This window comes from Rhinoraja longicauda, chromosome 6 (genome assembly GCF_053455715.1).
Source record: "Rhinoraja longicauda isolate Sanriku21f chromosome 6, sRhiLon1.1, whole genome shotgun sequence".
NCBI lineage: Eukaryota > Metazoa > Chordata > Chondrichthyes > Rajiformes > Arhynchobatidae > Rhinoraja > Rhinoraja longicauda.
Genome location: NC_135958.1, coordinates 56,815,757 through 56,835,791, shown reverse-complemented (window position 1 = coordinate 56,835,791; position 20,035 = coordinate 56,815,757). Strand labels below are relative to the sequence as shown.

The 20,035-nt window shown below is 45.0% G+C and overlaps 1 protein-coding gene across 3 annotated transcripts in view; it reads right to left on the bottom strand.

Annotated features, from left to right (window-relative positions):
• septin9a (septin 9a) overlaps positions 1-20,035 on the bottom strand; it is a 274,894-nt gene that overhangs the window by 137,352 nt on the left and 117,507 nt on the right. For all 3 annotated transcript variants that reach the window (XM_078401016.1, XM_078401018.1, XM_078401017.1), the window contains one exon: positions 5,333-5,983. In XM_078401016.1, the coding sequence (XP_078257142.1) occupies positions 5,333-5,983 (651 nt within the window). The remainder of the gene's footprint in view (positions 1-5,332; positions 5,984-20,035) is intronic.

The following is a 20,035-nucleotide window of genomic DNA, read 5'->3' as shown; positions in this document are numbered from 1 at the left end:
TCGACTAACAGCCCACCGAGTCCGCGCCGACCAGCGATCACCCCATATACTAGCACTATTCTACACACTATTTACCGAAGCCAATTAACCTGCACGTGTTTGGGATGTGGGAGGAAACCGGAGCACCCGGAGGAAACCCACGCGGTCACAGGGACAACGTACAAATCTCGCACAGACAGCACCCGTAGTCAGGATGGAACCCGGGTCTCTGCCGCTGTCAGACAGCAACTCTGCCGACGCCTCATCCTCAATTAGCGCAGTCTTTGTTTGGGAGGACTGAATTCAGTCATCCTACCCTTGCACTGCACTATGAGATAGAACTGCATCATAAATATGAAGGGTATTATTAATAGAAAGTATCTACTTCTATTGATACCAAACTCAACTAATGATAAAACAAACAGAACAGGTCATATTTAATTTAAAAACTATGTATGGCAGACAGTATCACCACCCTGGCCCTCGATCATGTTTAGATTGGTAAAAATTGTTTGAAGGATTAAAAGATAACAGCAAACAGGCTCTTCGGCTCACCGAGACTATGCTGACCATCAATCACCTATTCACCTTAGTTGTGGTTTATCGGTCACACATTTTCTTTAGACTTTAGGGGTACAGCACAGAAACAGGCACTTCGACCCACTGAGTCCGTGCTAACATTACATTAACACTATCCTGTACAGCAGGTACAATTTTATCATTTTACCAAAGCCAATTAACCTACATCTTTGGAGTGCGGGAGGAAATCTGAGCACCCAGTGAAAACCCACGTGGTCACAAGGAGAACGTACAAACTCCGTACAGACAGCATTTTTTGTCAGGATTTAACCCAGGTCCCTGTAAGGCAGCGACTCTACCTCTGCGCCACCCTCTACACATCCACTCACGACAGATGAGGGGCATGTGGGGTGTTGGAGGAAAACAGCGTGCCAGGAGGAAACTGATGCCGTCACAGAAAGAGCATTGCAACTCCACACACACAGCAGCCAAGGTCAGGATTGAACCCTCTGGCGCTGTGAGGCAGCAGCTCTGCCATGAGTGCTATTGTGACACTTCAACCTTGACTTCTGACAAGGAGCAATCTTGGCTTAACTATACAAGCGGCACTGTGATAGAGTTGCTGCCTTACAGCGCGATAGACCCAAATTCAATCCTGACTACGGTTGCTTTTCGGCCTGGCCAAGCTGGCCATCCGCGAATCACGCGCCAAGTGGAAGAGGGCTCTGCCCGAGCCGGCTGCCTGCCTCTTTTCCGGGGTTACGTCCGCGCCCGGGAGGCACGAGCGAGGGAGCACGCGTTGTCCACAGGCACTCTGGGGGATTTCTGGGACTGTTGGGCACCGCGTCGGGTGGAAGTCATCCTCGACGGGGATTGTAATATAATTGTATTGCAGTTTATTTCGTATATTTGTTTGGCTTGAATTGTGGTGGTGGGTTTTGTTTTGTTTTATTTTGTGCTGTAAATATTATTGTTAATAACTGATTAAATTACTTTTGGTTAAAAAAAGACTATGGTTGCTGTCTGTATGGAGTTTGTACATTCTCCCCGTGACTGTAGGTTTTCTCCGGGTGCTGCGGTTTCCTCCCACACTCCAAAGATGTACAGGTATACAGGGTTGATTGGCTTTGGTAAAATTGTAAATTGTTCCTAGTGTGTAGGATTGTGCCAGTGTACGTGGTGATCGCTGGTTGGTACGGACTCGGTGGGCCAAAAGGTCTGCTTCCGCGCTGTATCTATTTTATATTTCATATTTCAGATACAGCGCGGAAACAGGCCTTTTCGGCCCACCACGTCCGCACTGCCCAGTGATCCCCGCACACTAACACTATCCTACACACACTAGGGACAATTTTTACATTTACCCAGTCAATTAACCTACATACCTGTACGTCTTTGGAGTGTGGGAGGAAACCGAAGATCTCGGAGAAAACTCACGCAGGTCACGGGGAGAACGTACAAACTCCTTACAGTACAGCACCCTTAGTCAGGATCGAACCTGAGTCTCCGGCGCTGCATTCGCTGTAAAGCAGCAACTCTACCGCTGCGCTACCGTGCCACCCTTAAGTATCTCTAAAGTCTAAAGTGAAAATGAGCTTAAGTGCAAGGCAGGAAGTTTCATCGGATACCATTGTTGGCCAAACGTTAACAATTACTGACGAGGAATTGTGCTTGCTTGCGGGTGGACCGCGAAACATCAAAGGGAGAAGGTGCCATTGCCCAGGATCAGTGCAAGGAGATAAGAGTTTTAGCCATGCTGGGAGAATTACAAAATATTTAATCCTTTTGCCATCAGGATCATTGAATTTCACCGGGGCGCTAAAGAACGTACTCAATTCATCACCATTAATATCTCTATTCTGAATTTTCACACAAAATTATATTCTACTTGATATTTTACAATTCCCACAGTGTTCTCCCTCTCCAATGGACCTATCCTTGCCCATGGAAGCATTTACCATTTGATGTGTCTTGGTCCATGTGCAGGTAAGCAGAATTCCTCTTGTTGTTAACATTTGGCCACACCAATCTCGTGAGGGATTGGGAGCTTCACTTCTCTACCGAAGAGTGTGCCCTCAGGTTAATGATTCTCTGCCACTTTCACGCTGGATGTGACTGGATCGCCGAGTGCCAATGGATAATTTTTACTCCGTCTCTACAAGAAACTTTGGATCCTTCAGCTGGTATCTTCTCCAAAGTCAAATGAGCTAAGATCATGTAAGTTCATAAGTCATCGAAACAGAATTAGGCTATTCGGCCCATCGAGTCTACCCCACCATTCAATCATGCCTGATATATTTTTCCCTCTCAATCCCATTTTCCTGCCTTCTCCCTGTAACATTTGACACCCTTACTAATCAAAAACTATAAATCTTTACTTTAAAAATACCCAATGAGTTGTCCTCCTCAGTCGGCTGTGACAATTAATTCCACAGATTCATCACCCGCTGACTGAAGAACCTCATCTTTTATTCTGAGGTTATGGCCTCTGGTCCGAGACTCTCTCATTAGTGGAAACATCCTCTCCATATCCACTCTATCCAGGCCTTTCACTATTTGGTAGGTTTCAATGAGGTCTCCCCCTCATCCTTCTAATTGTGTAATTTAGGTTACTTTAGTTTAGTTTAGTTTAGAGATTCAGTGCGGAAACAGGCACTTTGGCCCACCGAGTCCACACCGACCAGCGATCCCTGTACACTAGCACAATCCTACATGAAGGGACAATTTACAATTTTAATGAAGCCAATTAACCTACAAACCTATACATCTTTGGAGTGTGGTAGGAAACCGATGCACTTGGAGAAAACCCACGCAGTCACGGGGAGAACGTATAAACTCTACAGACAGCACCTGTAGTCAGGATCGAACCCGGTCCCTGGAGTCAAGAATATGAGGTACTAACTACCTTGTATTGCAAGATCGGAATAAACCTCATAACTGGGCAGCACCTACATGAACTTTTGAAAGGATCAATGTGGACTCTCCAATCTACATTTCTTTTTGATTTAACAATGCCACGCAGTATAAGTTCCACCCCACCACCCATAATGCCTGCCCTCTGCATTGAATAGAACTAACTAGCAATTCATAAGTCAGTCAATTTTGCTGAAAACATCACTTCCTTCAACTTACATCAAATTAATTTATTCTCAAAGTGAAGATGACAACAAGTGCAGTTGATTTGACGGTTTCACAGAAAGACGCTTCGGATCAGTTAATATTGTGGGTGTTGCGGTTTTGCTAAGAGGCGATATTCAGCAAAATGTTTTTGACTCCACATCCTGTGTTAAATTGCATTTATTGGCTGCCACGCAATATTTTGCCGACTCTTTTACAAGGCTGACTTCAATTGGAATAGTTTGCTTAATTAGGTGCAAAGTGAAATGGTGATACATTAAACCTGCACTGTAAAAGCTGCATTAGATGAAGGTTGGTGCATATTGAGATTAATTTATTATAGTCATAGTATGTCAGTGAAAATATTGATAATAATCCATTCATAATAATAGTGACAATAATAATAATGATAAATTATTTGATTGCTAATTATGGATAATTATATCAATATATGAATTGGCATATTGATCATGATTATTTATGAATGGATAATTTAATATTTAATAATTGATATTATTGATGATACTGTCTTCAACATTGCAAAATATCCTGAGACACATCAAGGCTCCATTTTCACAAAGAATTGACACTAATTGATGTGTGGGGGAAATGAATAAAGACATTGATTTTAAGATCACAAAGGTAAAAACAAGAGAGAAAGAAGGACGGGGATTCAGAGAGCAAATTAGACAATAGACAATAGACAATAGACAATAGACAATAGACAATAGGTGCAGGAGGAGGCCATTCGGCCCTTCGGGCCAGCACCGCCATTCAATGTGATCATGCTGATTATTCTTAATCAGTACCCCGTTCCTGCCTTCTCCCCATACCCCCCTGACTCCGCTATCCTTAAGAGCTCTATCTAGCTCTCTCTTGAATGCATTCAGAGAATTGGCCTCCACTGCCTTCTGAGGCAGAGAATTCCACAGATTTCTGACTGAAAAAGTTTTTCCTCATCTCAATTCTAAATGGCCTACCCCTTATTCTTAAAATCAAATTATTACACAATACAATATGTAGACCATGAATTGATTGAAAATTGCAGCAAAGATCACCCTGGTGATAACTGTCCATTCCTCCATAAATATTTTCTGACACATTACTTAAAAAATATCATCTCTAACTTTGAAAAATGTAGCCTACTTTGTGCCTTCAAGGCTGCTAAAATTCTCCAAAAACAAGGGTTATGACAAAACCCATCTGTTTAGCTTTAAATGTTCCCTCAGTTGAAGTGATTTTAAATGACAGAAACTAGCAATTTAAAAACAGGACTGAATAAAATCAAATTGGCAATTGACTCCAAAAAAGGCTGGATCAGACAGCATTAACATTTCTCACATTGTTTACATAAGCTGGTGCAGTTATCAAACACACATCATCTATCTTTCAAACACAAATTATTATTCCATCGTTAAACGATCCAACAGCGGTGTCCTTCCAAATATAAAAATCAGAATTAAAGAGCTTTGCACAAGCGTGGGACAAGAACATTTGAAGACATTGGCAGATGCCACAGACTGAATCCACAACCTCAATCTGATCATCTGCCACGCTATGCAAGTCTCACCAAAGTCTAATCTATCTAGAGGTCCAATGAACAAAGATCATGTATCAATGATTACTCCTTCCCTCAAATAAAAAACGGGACACATATCTGTTTAAAGGACAAGATCACACCTTCTTGAACAATAAAAGACACGGAACCTTTACTCACTGTTCTGGCTCTTTACTTTATTTTCAGTCAGTGCTTGCTCTCGTTGCACTTCCTGTTGTTGCTGGTAATTATTGTGGGGAGGGATCGAATTTTCCACCTGTTTGGCTGGGACTTCTTGATGCTTCGCCGCCTGAATCTCCACCTTTCTTGGAGATGCCTCCACTGGGGACGATCCAAAGCTCTCTGTTCTTCTTGGAATGGAGTCAGAGAGCTTGGAACCTGCAGCTTCCAATCTTCTCGAGGAGATTTCCTGAACCTTGGCTCCAGATATTTCTGTTCTCCGAGGAATCGTTTCCGGAGGCTTGTGGCCTAGAAGCTCCGACCTCTTGAGGCCAATCTTTGGGGCGCCATGACTTGCAGCTTCCACTTGCTTTGAAGAGAGGTCAATAGAAATTTCTGCTCTTCGCGAGATTTGCTCTGGATGCTTAGAGCCTGTAATTTCGATTCTCTTGACCGAGGACTTTGGTGATTTAGCATTCAGTGCTTCCGCCTGCTGCAAGCTTGGGTCTGTAAACTTTGCTCCCAAATCTGGATATTTGTGTCCAGATGATGGACTCGGTCTTGACAGAGGAGTTGGGATTCGTCGGGAGGGAGTGGAAGGATTCGAGGCTGCCTGTTCCACTTCCTCCACCTCGAACGATCGTTTCAAAGCTGAAAGTGAGACAGAAAAGAAGAAAAGTGTATTAATCAAACCAACAGAATCTCACCCAACGCCTTTTTTTATTTTCACAGCAAGAACAAAAGGCAATCACACCTTGTAGACTTTATTGCTTGTTTGACGCACCCTCCTGCAAACTCTGTTTGGAAAGTCAAATATTGTAATAGAAGAGGGGATGTGCAGGATTTTTAGTCACTGTTCAGTAAAAATATTACAAGGTGTGCAGGATGTTGAACTCTTACACATCGGCGAGACCAAATGTAGACTGGGTGATCGTTTCGCTGAACACCTTCACTCAGTCTGCCCAGACCTACCTGATCTCCCGGTTGCCAAACACTTTAATTCCCCTTCCCATTCCCACACTGACCTTTCTGTCCTCGGCCTCCTCCATTGTCAGAGTGAGGCTAATCACAAATTGGAGAAACAGCATTTCATATTTCGCTTGGGCAGCTTACAACCCAGTGGTTTGATGTTGATTTCTCTAACTTCACGTAACTCCTGCACCCCCTCTCTCTCCATCCCTCCCCCACCCAAGTCGCACCTGGTTCCTATTCTCACCAAGCAGACACCTAACTATTAGTATAAGAAGATAACTGCAGATGCTGGTACAAATCGAAGGTTTTTATTCACAAAATGCTGGAGTAACTCAGCAGGTCAGGCAGCACCTCGGGAGAGAAGGAATGTGTGACGTTTCGGGTCGAGACCCTTCTTCAGTCTGAAAAAGGGTCTCGACCCGAAACGTCACCCATTCCTTCTCTCCCGAGACGCTGCATGACCTGCTGAGTTACTCCAGCATTTTGTGAATTGACACCTAACAACGGCTTGTTTCCTTTATCATCGTTACTTTTTTGCATATCTTTCTTTCATTTGTTCTATATCTCTCTACATCACTGTCTATATCTCTCGTTTCCCTTTCCCCTGCCAAGTCTGAAGAAGGGTCTCGACCCGAAAAACGCTATCCATTCATTCTCTCCAGAGATGCTGCCTATCCAGCTGAGTTACTCCAGCATTTTGTGTCTATCTTCAGCAGAAATATCGCCAGTTAATCCTCTTTCATCAGTAGTTTCTTGCTCAGAGGCCCAAGAACCCATGTCTACAAGAACACACTGCCACAGAATCACTTCAAGTCTTCCATGAAAATACATGAAGTCATTAGTACAACTTTGTGCAGTTTTGGCTCTGTGACAATTGGGGCAAGTAAAATAATCATCGTTTATCTGTTTTGTTGTGTGACGTTACCTCCTTTAGACATCAGATTTTACAGATAGGCCGTGGAAACAGGCCCTCCGGCCCAAGCCCGTGCCAGCCAGAGATCACCCCGTACACTAACACTATCCTACACACGAGATCACCTCCTACATTAACACTATCTTACACACGAGATCACCCCCTACACTAACACTATCTTACACACGAGATCACCCTGTACACTAACACTATCCTACACACGAGATCACCCCCTACACTAACATTATCCTACACACAAGGGACAATTTACAATTTTACCAAAGCCAATTAACCTACAAACCCGTACATTTTTAGAGTGTGGGAGGAAACCGGAGCACCCAGAGAAAACCCACGCAGTCACAGGGAGAACGTACAAACTCCGCACAGACAGCCCCCTTAGTCAGGATCAAAGATGCTAGAGTAACAAGATGGACCACTCCGTTGAAATTGTCAATACTGAAGTGTAGTACGCAAAGGAGCGTAACGTCCGCCATTTTAGTAGGCAAAACCCGCCGTTCGCTATGCCTCTCGCAGTGTAATCAGTGTTTTGGGGGGACAGTATGTGTGATGTTACCATTAAAATGCAGAATATATCTCATCTATCAATTCACAGATTTTTGTTATTTTTCTTTTAAAATGTTTCTGCAAGTTTCTGCCTACTAAAATGGCGCCATGACGTACTACGGTTTTTAGGGTCGAGTGGTCTATCTTGTTCCTCTAGTATCTTTGGTCAGGATCAAACCCTGGTGTCGGGCCCTGTAAGGCAGCAACTCTACCGCTGCGCCGCCTCTTTATGTTGACTATCGAGAGACAATTTCACCAGTTAAACCATCTTGGATTCAAATTCCAGCTTCCAGAGGTGAAGCTAAAGTGTACATCCCACAAAAAGACACAATGACTTTGAGACTCATTCCATTCACTGTTAAACCAAACTGTTTCATACCATCACGGATGATGATCTGCAAGAGGTTAATATGCACTTTCAAAGCAACTGCTTTTTAAAACGGCAATCCAGTTCCATAAATGAATTATCTGCTACTTTAATAAAAATACAGTCAATTTGATTTAACAATCACTTAATCTGATGCAGCAAAAGCACATCAGAAGCAAACAGCTATCTGGCAATGTGGACAATCCTGTTTCTTGTGATTGATTCCAAAGATTGATTTTTCTGTACACTACTGTGTCCATTTGAATTGAATTGAATTGAACTAACTTGAATGGAATTGAAAAATACAGCATGGAACCAGGACCTTCGGCACACTGTGTTCATGCTGACTACTGATCACCCATTGACACACTCAGGGGCAATTAGAGGTCAAATATCCGACATAGCCTCACATCTTTGAGATGTGCGAGGAAACAGGGTGATCCGGGAGAACGTGCAAACTCTACACAGACAGCACCCGAGGTTAGGATCCAACCAGAGTCTCGAGCACTGTGAGGCAGAAGCTCTATCAGCATATATAAGGGCCTGTCCCACTTAGGCGATTTTAAGGTGACTGCCGGCGACTAGGCTGTCGCCGAACGTTTGCCGGGGTGTCGCGGGCATGATCGTGAGGAGTCTTCAATGAATCGTAGCGGATCTCGGCGCATCGTGGAAAAAAATTCTAGATAGAAATTTCTCGGCGACAGCTGGCTTGTCGCCAGGTATCGTAGCTTATTGCGGGCGCTGTCACATGCTGTCCCCAGGCTTGCTAGGATGTCGCAGGTGCATTTAAAAGCACATAATATTAAATTAAGAAAAGGCTTTTGAAGATACCAGAAGATAGTTTTGTTTAACCAATTTATTTACCGTCAGGACAATTGACAGGTAGATTGGAGGAGACAGTTTAACGGTCAGGTAAGCGTGGGAATTTCGCGATGTTTCTGAAGACGGTGTAATCTCTTAGCCAAGTGCTAGTTTCACAAAAAAAGTCACTTGTATCGACCTGGCTCGGCATTGTCGTGGTCATTGTCGTAGGGTAAAAGAAAATGTTGGCGATCTGCTACGACTTTGACAGTCGCCGGCAGTCGCCTAACAAATTGCCTGAGTGGGGCAGGCCCTTAACTCTGAATTATGAACTTTGTTGTACCTTTTTAATGGAATATTTTGCAAGGTCTGATCTGTTATGTAAATAATGTGATCTGTGTGTGATATACTGCTGATCTTTTAAATATTTAACCGCTGATGTTCTTGAATGGGCATGCATCGATTTCTCTCGATATCCTGCCCCTCCCCATCCCCGCCGTTGTTTTCCATCTATATACTTCCCTCTAGCTTTACATTTACATAGAAACATAGAAAATAGGTGCTGGAGGAGGCCATTCGGCCCTTCGAGCCGCATTTCATTCCTCTTCTCTCCTTATCTAACATTCTTTTGTCTCCTTTTCAAATTTACTTTAGACGTTTAGACTTGAGAGTGACAGTGCGGAAACAGGCCCTTCGGCCCACCATGGCTGCATTGACCAGCAATCACTCCGTACTCTAACACTACCCTACACATTAACCTACAAGCCTGTATGTCTTTGGAGTGTGGAAGGAATCCGGAGCACCCAGAGGAAACCCACGCGGTCACAGGGAGAACGTACAAACTCCATACAGCCAGCACCCGTAGTCAGGATCGAATCCGGGTCTCTGGTGCTGTCAGGCAGCAACTCTGCCGCTGCACCACTGTGCTGCCCCTTTAGCCTTTGTTCACCCATCTACTAATCAACCCCCCCCCCTTTGCCAGTATGTCCAGCCCCACCTCTCTTCCAGCTTTCTCCCCCATACTTTTAATCAGTCTGAAGAAAGGTCCCGACCCAAAACGCTGAATAACCCTGTCCTCCAGATATGCTGTCGGTCCCGCTGAGTTGCTCCAACACTTTGTGAGTTCAGTTTATTGTCACGTGTACCGAGGTATTGTGAAGGGCCTTTATTGCCTTCTAGCCAGTCAGTGGAAAGACAATATGATTACAATCGAGCCATCCACAGTGTACAAATGCATGATAATGAGAACAAACGTGAATAATGTTTGGTACAAGAAAAAGTTCAGTAAAGTCCAATCAAAGTTAGTCTGAGGGTCTCCAAAGAGGTAAATAGTAGCTCAGGACTGCTCTCTAGTTGTTGGTCCGATGGTTCAGCTACCTGATAACAGCCTAACTTTGTTTTCCACACTATATTTGGTGTCGATTTCATGGGGGGAGGGGGGTGAAGAGGGGGGAGAGGTGCCAGGAATTACCTTGACGGCAAGTTTTGACATCCCACATGATGCTGAAGTACTTTGAGGAAGCCTGAATAATCTGTTTCCTGGGTCATTTTTCAATACTTAAATAGGTTTCATGTTTAGGAAATGTTTTAAAATTATATATCAGAAACCAACACAGCAAATGGAGTCACAGAGTCATGCAGCATGGAAGAAAGCCCTTCGGCCCACCTCAGCCATGTGGACCAAGATGCCCCAACAACGCTAATCCCATTTGTCCATGTCCAGGGGTCACAGTTTAAGAATATGAGGTAGGCCATTTAGGACTGAGATTTAGGTCTCATCCTAATTTTTACCCAGAGAGTTGTGAATCTGTGGAATTCTCTGCCGCAGAAGGCAATGGAGGCCAATTCACTGGATGTATTTATAGAAACATAGAAAATAGGTGCAGGAGTAGGCCATTCGGCTCTTCGAGCCTGCACCGCCATTCAATATGATCATGGCTGATCATCCAACTCAGTATCCCGTACCCGCCTTCTCTCCATACCCCCTGATCCCTTTAGGCACAAGGGCCATGAGGGAGTTAGATATAGCTCTTGGGGCTAACAGAATTGAGATATGGGGAGAAAGCAGGAACGGGATACTGATTTTGGATGATCAGCCATGATCATATTGAATGGCGGTGCTGGCTCAAAGGGCCGAATGGCCAAATCTTGCAACCTTTTTCTATGTTTAAAAATGCTAGTAATAAAACAATGCTAGTAATAAAACAATGCTAGTAATAAAACAATGCTAGTAATAAAACAATGCTAGTAATAAAACAATGCTAGTAATAAAACAATGCTAGTAATAAAACAATGCTAGTAATAAAACAATGCTAGTAATAAAACAATGCTAGTAATAAAACAATGCTAGTAATAAAACAATGCTAGTAATAAAACAATGCTAGTAATAAAACAATGCTAGTAATAAAACAAAACATGTGACATATCAACCTCACAGCTATACATTTCCTGTTCATCGCAATGGTCCAACATTGGAAGGTCAGCTTGGTATCTCCTGGCAATTTCTGGTTGGCAAATCCTGGACTTTGGCATCAGCATGGGAGGCCGAGCCTGCTGGCACTCAAGGTAATTCCTAGTGGTTCCTTGCAAAATCACAGCAACCAGGGCCTGAGATGTAGGGAGTGAAGAAAGCCAATGGAATGTTGGCCTTCGTAACAAGAGGAGTTGAGTATAGGAGCAAAGAGGTCCTTCTACAGTTGTACCGGGCCCTGGTGAGACCGCACCTGGAGTACTGTGTGCAGTTTTGGTCTCCAAATTTGAGGAAGGATATTCTTGCTATGGAGGGCGTGCAGCGTAGGTTCACTAGGTTAATTCCCGGAATGGCGGGACTGTCGTATGTTGAAAGGCTGGAGCGATTGGGCTTGTATACACTGGAATTTAGAAGGATGAGGGGGGATCTTATTGAAACATATAAGATAATTAGGGGATTGGACACATTAGAGGCAGATAACATGTTCCCAATGTTAGGGGAGTCCAGAACAAGGGGCCACAGTTTGAGAATAAGGGGTAGGCCATTTAGAACGGAGATGAGGAAGAACTTTTTCAGTCAGAGGGTGGTGAAGGTGTGGAATTCTCTGCCTCAGAAGGCAGTGGAGGCCAGTTCGTTGGATGCTTTCAAGAGAGAGCTGGATAGAGCTCTTGAGGATAGCGGAGTGAGGGGGTATGGGGAGAAGGCAGGAACGGGGTACTGATTGAGTGATCAGCCATGATCGCAATGAATGGCGGTGCTGGCTCGAAGGGCTGAATGGCCTACTCCTGCACCTATTGTCTATTGTCTATTGAGTGGTTGGATAGGCTTGGAATTTATTCCTTGGAGTGCACAAGAGTGAGAAGTGAACTTATAGAGGTGTATGAGATCAGGAGGGGGATAGATTTAGAGATTTTAAGAGATAAGGCACGGAAATAGGCCCTTCAGCCCACCGAGTCCGTGCCGACCAGCAATCAGCCCGTCCACTAGCACTATCCTACACACTATCCATACACGTTTTACTGAGACCAGGGTTTGATCCCGACTCTGGGTGCTGTCCGCACAGAGTTTGTACGTTCTCCCCGTGACCACGTGGGTTTTCTCCGGTTGCTCCGGTTGCCTCCCACACTCCAAAGATATACATGTTTGTAGGTTTATTGGCTTCGGTAAAATTGTAAATTGTCCCCAGTGCGTAGGATAGTGCCAGGGTACGGGGTGATCGCTGGTCTCAGTGGGTCGTAGGGCATGTTGCCGCGCTGTATCTCTAAAGTCTAGAGACTGCTTTTCGCATGGTTTAAGTCAGATGTGTTTATAAAGTCCAAAAGTTGCAAAAAGTTAAAAATAACATTGCTGCGAACGTACTAAACCCAGGCCAAGTGCTGAGGAATTCAAATTACAAGCTGCAGTTGAACTAGCTGGCAATCTTTCTACATTAGCCGCTCCCAAAGTACTACCACTGAGAAAGGCACAGCTGCCACACAGCTAAAGAAGGCTGATGGTACGCTTGACTTTATTTGTCAGGGCAATGAGTATCAGAGTCATGATGCACCTTTACAGGACGTAGGCTAGACCTCACTTGGAGTTCTGGTCACCCCATTACTGGAAGGATATGGAGGCTTTGGATAGAATGAGGGGTAGAATGATAGCAGGGGAAGAGGAAAGACATCCCGGCTTTCCATCACAGTGAGAAGGTGACTGGAGGGGACTCACTGTGATGGATGATTTTTTTTGTTTGGTGTTGGTTTATGATTGTGTGTGTTATTGCATATTTTTATTGCTTATTTTTATTGGTCTTATTGTTGGACTGCGGGTAATCTTTTCATTTCACTGCACATTTATGTGTATGTGACAAATAAATTGACTATTGAATGAGGTTTACCAGAATGATGCCTGGATTAGCAGGGTACGAGCTGCAGGGCGAGGTTGGGCGGACTTGGATTGTTTTCGCTGGAATGCCAGAGGCTGCAGGGAATCATGACAGAGGTACATAACATTGAGAAGCAGAGATTGGCGAGGCAGTCATAACCTATCTCCCAGAATGGAAATATCAAATACTGAAGGGCAAATACTTAAGGTGAGAGGGGCAAAGTTTCAAGGAGATGTGCGGTGCGAGTTATTTATTTTTACACACAGAGGGTGCTTGGAACACTTTGCCAGGGGTGGGGGGTTCAGACACGATCGTGGCATGCAAGAGACTTTTGGACAGGTCTGTGGATATGTGGGGAATGGAGAGAGATGGATCACATGTAGGCAGATAAGAGTTTAGAGATACAGCACGGAAACAGGCCCTTTGGCCCACCGAGTCCGTGCCGACCAGCGATCTCAGTACACTGGAACTATCCTACACACTTGGGACAATCTTTACCAAAGCCCATGAACCTACAAACCTGTTGGCGTATCTGAAGGAACTGCAGATGCCAGTTTATACCGAAGATGGACACAAAATGTTGGAGTAACTCGGCGGGCCAGGCAGCATCTCTGTACAAAAAGGCATAGGTGATGTTTCAGGTCAGAACCCTTCTTCAGACTGGTCTTGGCATCTAGTTCGGCACAGACATTGTGCGAGGAAGGACTTTTTTCTGTGTTATATGTTAATTTACACGCTGCACTGGGACGAGGTGCCAGTCATTCTACGCTAGCCCCTCCCAAATCTCTACCACCGAGAAAGACAAAGCTGCCACATGGTTAGACCACCATCTGCAGGTGGTCCTCAGGTTAATCACCACACTGACTGAAGAATGCAGCAAAGGGCTTTCTTCTTTGTTTGGAGCTTCCAAACGCAACAGTGTTGTGGGATGTCATCATCACATGGAATAGTTCAAGACAATGGATCACCATCGCCAATTGGGGCATCACGGTGGTGCAGTGGTAGAGTTGTTGCCTTACAGCGCCAGACAAGCACCGGGGTTCGATCTTGATGCTGTCTGCACGGAGTTTGTACGTTCTCCTATGACCGCGTGGGTTGTCTCTGGGTGCTCCGGTGTCCTCCCACACTCCAAGCCATGCGAGTTTTGCTTCTGTAAATGGTCCCGAGTGTGTAGGATAGAACAAGTGTATGGGTGATCTTTGGTCGGCATGGACTCGGTGGGCCGAAGGGCCTGTTTCCACGCTGTATCTCTAAACTAAACTAATCACCATCTCAGGGACAGTTGGGGTGAGCGCTAAATGCTGGCGTTGTCCATTTGTCCCAAATGAATAACGGAAAAGTAATTCACGTTGGTGTAGCGGTAGAGTTGCTGCCATGCAGTGCCAGAGACCCGGGTTCGATCCTGACTATGGGTGCCGTCTATACGGCGTTTGTACGTTCTCTGTGACCGCGTGGGTTTTCTCCAGGTCTCCTCATGGGTTTCCTTCCACACTCAAAAGATGTACGGGTTTATCGGTTAATTGGTTTCAGTTAAAAATAAAAAAAATCCCAAGCGTGTAGGATAGTGCTAGTGTACAGAATGATTGCTGATCGGCATGGACTCGGTGGGACGAAGGGCCTGTTTCTGCGCTGTATCTCCGAGGTCTTAAGTCTAGAGCATCATCGGGTCTCAATTGGCCTAAGTGTTTAATCTGCAGCGGATCTTACCGATTCCCTCCTTTAGTGCCATGTCCCAGCAAGATGTCAACTACATCAGGCCGAGCTCTTACTTTCCATCATATCACAGTGTTGCCACGAGCATTTGAAGTGCTGCTACTGTACTTTTAATGGGCAGATAGATGGAAGACAGGAGCACTGATACCAAAGTGGAGAAAGTTCTCACCGCAAGGTTCTTCATGGAAGAAAATAAGGCCAATATTCAAGTTTACTTTAGACACTGCTTCGAAACAAGCCCTAGGCCCATCGAGTCCACGTCAACCTTCGATCACCCGTTCATACTAGATTTGACATTATCCAACTTTCTTATCCACTCCCGACATTTTCCGAGGCCAATTAACCTACAAACCCGCGCACCTTTGGGATGTGAGAGGAAACCCACACAATCACAGGGATAACGTGCGTACACCACACTGACAGCACCCAAGGTCAGGATCGAACCTGGGTCTCTGGTGATGTACCAGCTGCGCCACTGTGCTGCCCATATGTGGACATGGGTTTTGCTTTTTCTTTGTTCCATAAAAGACACTGTTCCATTTCAGCAAAATACTGCGGGAGCTCAGTGAATGAACCGGCGATGTTTCGGGTCAGACTGCTGCTCCTTCCCCTTTCTTCATATGGTCACCTCTCACCCGCCTACCAATCGAACACCCCCCACCTCCCAACCCGTATCCACCTATCACTTCGATATCACTTCGGCAGAGGTTTACTTGCACCTCCTCCAACCTCATCCATTATATCCGGTATTCTCAATGTGGGCTCCTGTAAATCGGCATGACCAAGCACAGACCGGGCGATTGTTTTGCTGAACACTTTTGCTCAGTCTGCTATGGCCTCTGCATTCTAAATCACCCTCCCATTGCCATACTGACCTTTCCGTCCTGGGTTTTCCTCCACTGTCAGAGTGAAGCTGCACGCAAATTGGAAGCACAGCATTTCATATTTCGCTTGGGAAACTTTCAACCCAGCGGTGTGATATTGCTTTCTCTAACTTCAAGTATCTCCTGCATCCCATCCCATCCCCTCCGTCCCCCCTTTCCCCACCCTGGCCGTCCTGCCAGTACCAGCGTTCACATCCTTGGAACGTTCTTGTTGTCACATCGTCCCCAGTCAACAATGGGCCATTATGGGCTCCACCCTTCCTGAGGTCATCTGTTGCCAGCCCTGATTAGTTCCGGCCTTTTCTCGCCTCCACGTGATTTCTAACCCCCCCCCCAGTCTTCCCACCTGTAATTTCTGTATAAGTAAGGGTTCCAACCCAAAACGTCACCTATTCATTTTCTCCAGAGATGCTGCCTGACCCAAACCAACATCTGCAGTTCCTTCTGACACATTTTGTCCACCTATCTATCCCTTGGCAGGCTCTGTCCTGCCCACACCACTCTTTTCAATCTTTCTCTCCCCCTACTCCATCAGTCAGAGGAAGGGTCCCGACCCGAAAGGTCGCATGTCCATTCTCTCCACAGATGCTGCCTGACCCACCGAGTCCCACCAGCACTTTGTAATTTTCTTAATTCGTCAGTATGTGCAGTTCCTTGTGACATTTCTTCCTTTAGGCAATGACAATTTAACGTCAAACACACAGGTTTCTTTTGTGATTTTGCTTTCCCAATTTGAAAACACTTTGCAATGACAATAAAATCTTGTGCTTAAAATAGTCCACGCAACGATGGAACAGAACAAACCGCACGACACTTTGAATATGCACTATTCAACCAACCACAAAAGACTATTTTGATGACTGTGATTTTCAAAGCTAGAGAGGGTAATGATGGAGTGGAAAGACACAGACTTTACTTTGTATGTAGATATTTAACAATGGTCTACCCCCAAGGAACATACTTGCTTATTGTTTCCTAAAATTAGAATATTAGTAACCACACTAAGTGAACAGTCATTGAGTCATACAGTGTGGAAATAAGGCCCTTTGGCCAAACTTGCCCACACCGACCAACATGTCCCATCTACACCAGCCCCACCAGTCTGCGTTTGGGCCATATCCATTCAAACCTTTCCTATCCATATACTTGTCTAATAGTTTCTTAAATCTTGCGATAGTACTTGCCTTAACTACCTCCTCTGGCAGCTCGTTCCATACACCCACCACCCTTGGTGTGAAAAAGTTACCCCTCAGATTCCAATTAAAATTTTCCCCCTTCACCTTAAACCTATGTCCACTGGTTCTTGATTCCACTACTCTGGGCAAGAGACTGCGTGTGTCTACCGATCTATTCCTCTCATGGTTTTGTACACCTCTCTAAGATCACCCGTCTTCCTCCTGCGCTCCAAGGAATAGAGTCCCAGCCTGCTCAACCTCCCCCTGAGCTCAGACCCTCGATCCTTCCATGCAGGGATATTTCACCCTTCACAGAGTGGCCAACCATTACACTCATACAATAAACAGAGGAGGGAAACATTATTGGTCAAAACTAGAAACTGGAGATGCTGGTTAATACACAACAGGACACAAAGTGCTGGAAAAATTCAGCAGGTCAGGCAGCATCTCTGGAGAACATGGATAGGTGACATTTCATGTCGAGATCTATCGTGTATGAAGGTAGATAAATCTCCAGGGCCTGATCATATATATCCGAGGACATTGTGGGAAACCAGGGGGGAAATTGCGGGAACCCTGGTTGAAATTTACGAGTTGCCTTTAAATACAGGCGAGGTGCCGAAAGACTGGAGGGTGGCAAATGTTGTGCCTTTATTCAAGAAGGGCTGCAGGGAAAAGGCTAGGAACTATAGGCCAGTGAACATAACATCTGTAGTTGAAATGTTACTAGAGGGTAGTCTGAGGGATAGGATATACAGGCATTTAGACAGACGAGGGCTGATTAGGGATAGTCAGCATGGGTTTGTACGTGGGAGGTTGTGTCCAACAAATCTGAGTGGTTTGAAGACGTGACCGAAAAGGTCGATGAGGGCAGAGCTTTAGATATTGTATATATGGACTTCAGTAAAGCATTTCACAATGTTCCTCATGGTAGGCTGCTCTGGAAGGTTAGATCGCATGGGATCCAAGGAGAGATAGCTGAATGGATAGAAAATTGTCTACATGGCAGGGTGATGGTGGAAGGTTGCTTCTTAGACATGAGGAGGCCTGTGACTAGTAATGTGCCTCGGGGTTCGATTACTGTTTGCCATCTATATCAGTGATTTGGATGAAAACAAACACAGTAAGATTAGAAAGTTTGCAGATGATACAAAAGTGGGTAGTTTTGCAGATTGTATAGATGGTTATGAAAAATTTCAGCAGGATCTTGATCAATTGGCCAAGTAGGCTGAGGAATGGTTGATGGAATTTAATGCAGAAACATGTGAGGTGTTGCATTTTGGGAAGTCTAACATGGGCAAGACCTAAACAGTGATTGGTAGTGCTCTGCCAGTGATTGTAGAGCAGAGGGATCTAGGAGTGCAGGTGCATAGCTCCCTGAAAGTGGTCGCTGGTAGATGAAGTGGTCAAAAAGGCTTTTGGCACATTGGCTTTCATCAGCCAGAGTATTGAGTACAGAAGTTGAGAGGTTCTGTTGCAGTTGTAGAAGACGGTGAGGCACATTTGTGGTATTGTGATCAGTTCTAAACACCTTGTTATAGGAAAGATGTTGTCAAGCTGGAAAAGGTACAGGGCGGATTTACAAGGATGTTGCCAGGACTAGAGGGTCTGAGCTGTAGGGAGAGGTTGAGTAGGTTGGGACTCTTCCTTGGAGTGCAGAAGGATTAGGGGTGACGTTATAGAGGTGTATGTCATGAAAGGAATAGATCGGATAGATGCACAGAGTCTCTTGCCCAGAGTAGGTGAATCGAGAACCAGGGGACATAGGTTTAAGGTGAATGGGAAAACATTTAATAGGAATCTGAGAGGTAACTTTTTCACACGTATGTATGGAACAAGCTGCTAGAGGAGGTAGTTGAGGCTGAGACTATTCCAACATTTAAGAAACAGTTAGACAGGTACATTGGTAGGACAGGTTTGGAGGGATATGGACCAAATGCTGGCAGGTGGGACTAGTGTAGCTGGGATGTGTTGGTCGGTGTGGATAAGTTGGGCCGAAGGGCCCGTTTCCACACTGTATGACTCTATGACCTCTCCCGCAAGTCTGAAGATGCCTTTTGAATTTGTTCCCTGCCTCACTTGAAAGTATTTACTTTCAAGATATAATGTATTCCATTTCCTTCTATTGATCTATGCGATGAATTGTTTGACCTTGCTGGTAACTCTTGCCATTTTTGTTTGTTGCAATTCTATTTTCACTTGTCATGCTTCTAAATCTGACTTCCAGGGAATTGAAGGAGCTTCCTTTCAATCATAGGCATCTAACTATGGCTGAGGTGTCAAGGCAATGTCATTGACTGGAACTGAAAGATGCAAACAGGCCCTTCGGCCCACAAGTCCGTGCTGTCCATAGATCAGTTCTTCGCACTAGTTCTACGTTGTCCTGCTTTCTCATCCACTTCTTGCACACGAGGGACAATTAACCTACAAACTTGCATGTCTTTGGGATGTGGGAGAAAACCGGAGCACCTGGAGGAAACCCACACAATCACAAGGAGAATGTGAAAAGTCCATGCATTCAGCACCCGAGGTCAGGATCCAACCCGGGCCTCAGTCACAGTGAAGCAGCAGCTCTACAAGCTGTGCCCCTGCGTTGGTTATTGAGTGAGCCTGCTGGGGGTCCTTGAAAAGAGCAAGTAAAAATGTTAGATGCAAGGAACTGCAGATGTTGGAATCTTGAGTAAAAACAAAGAGCTGGAGGAACTCAGCAGGTTGGGCAGCATCTGTAGGGGGAATGGACAGGCAACATTTTGGATCAGATCTATAGGTGGGTCCTGACCCGAAACATCATCTGTCCATTCTCTCTACCAATGCATCATGATCTAACCGAGTTCCTAAAGCAATCTTATATTCCTTTAGACTGTAGAGATACAGCATGGAAAGAGGCCCTTTGGCCCACCGAGTCCAAGCCACTCAGTGATCACCCCATACATTGCCACTATCCTACACCATGTAGACAAACTACAACTTTTACCAAAGC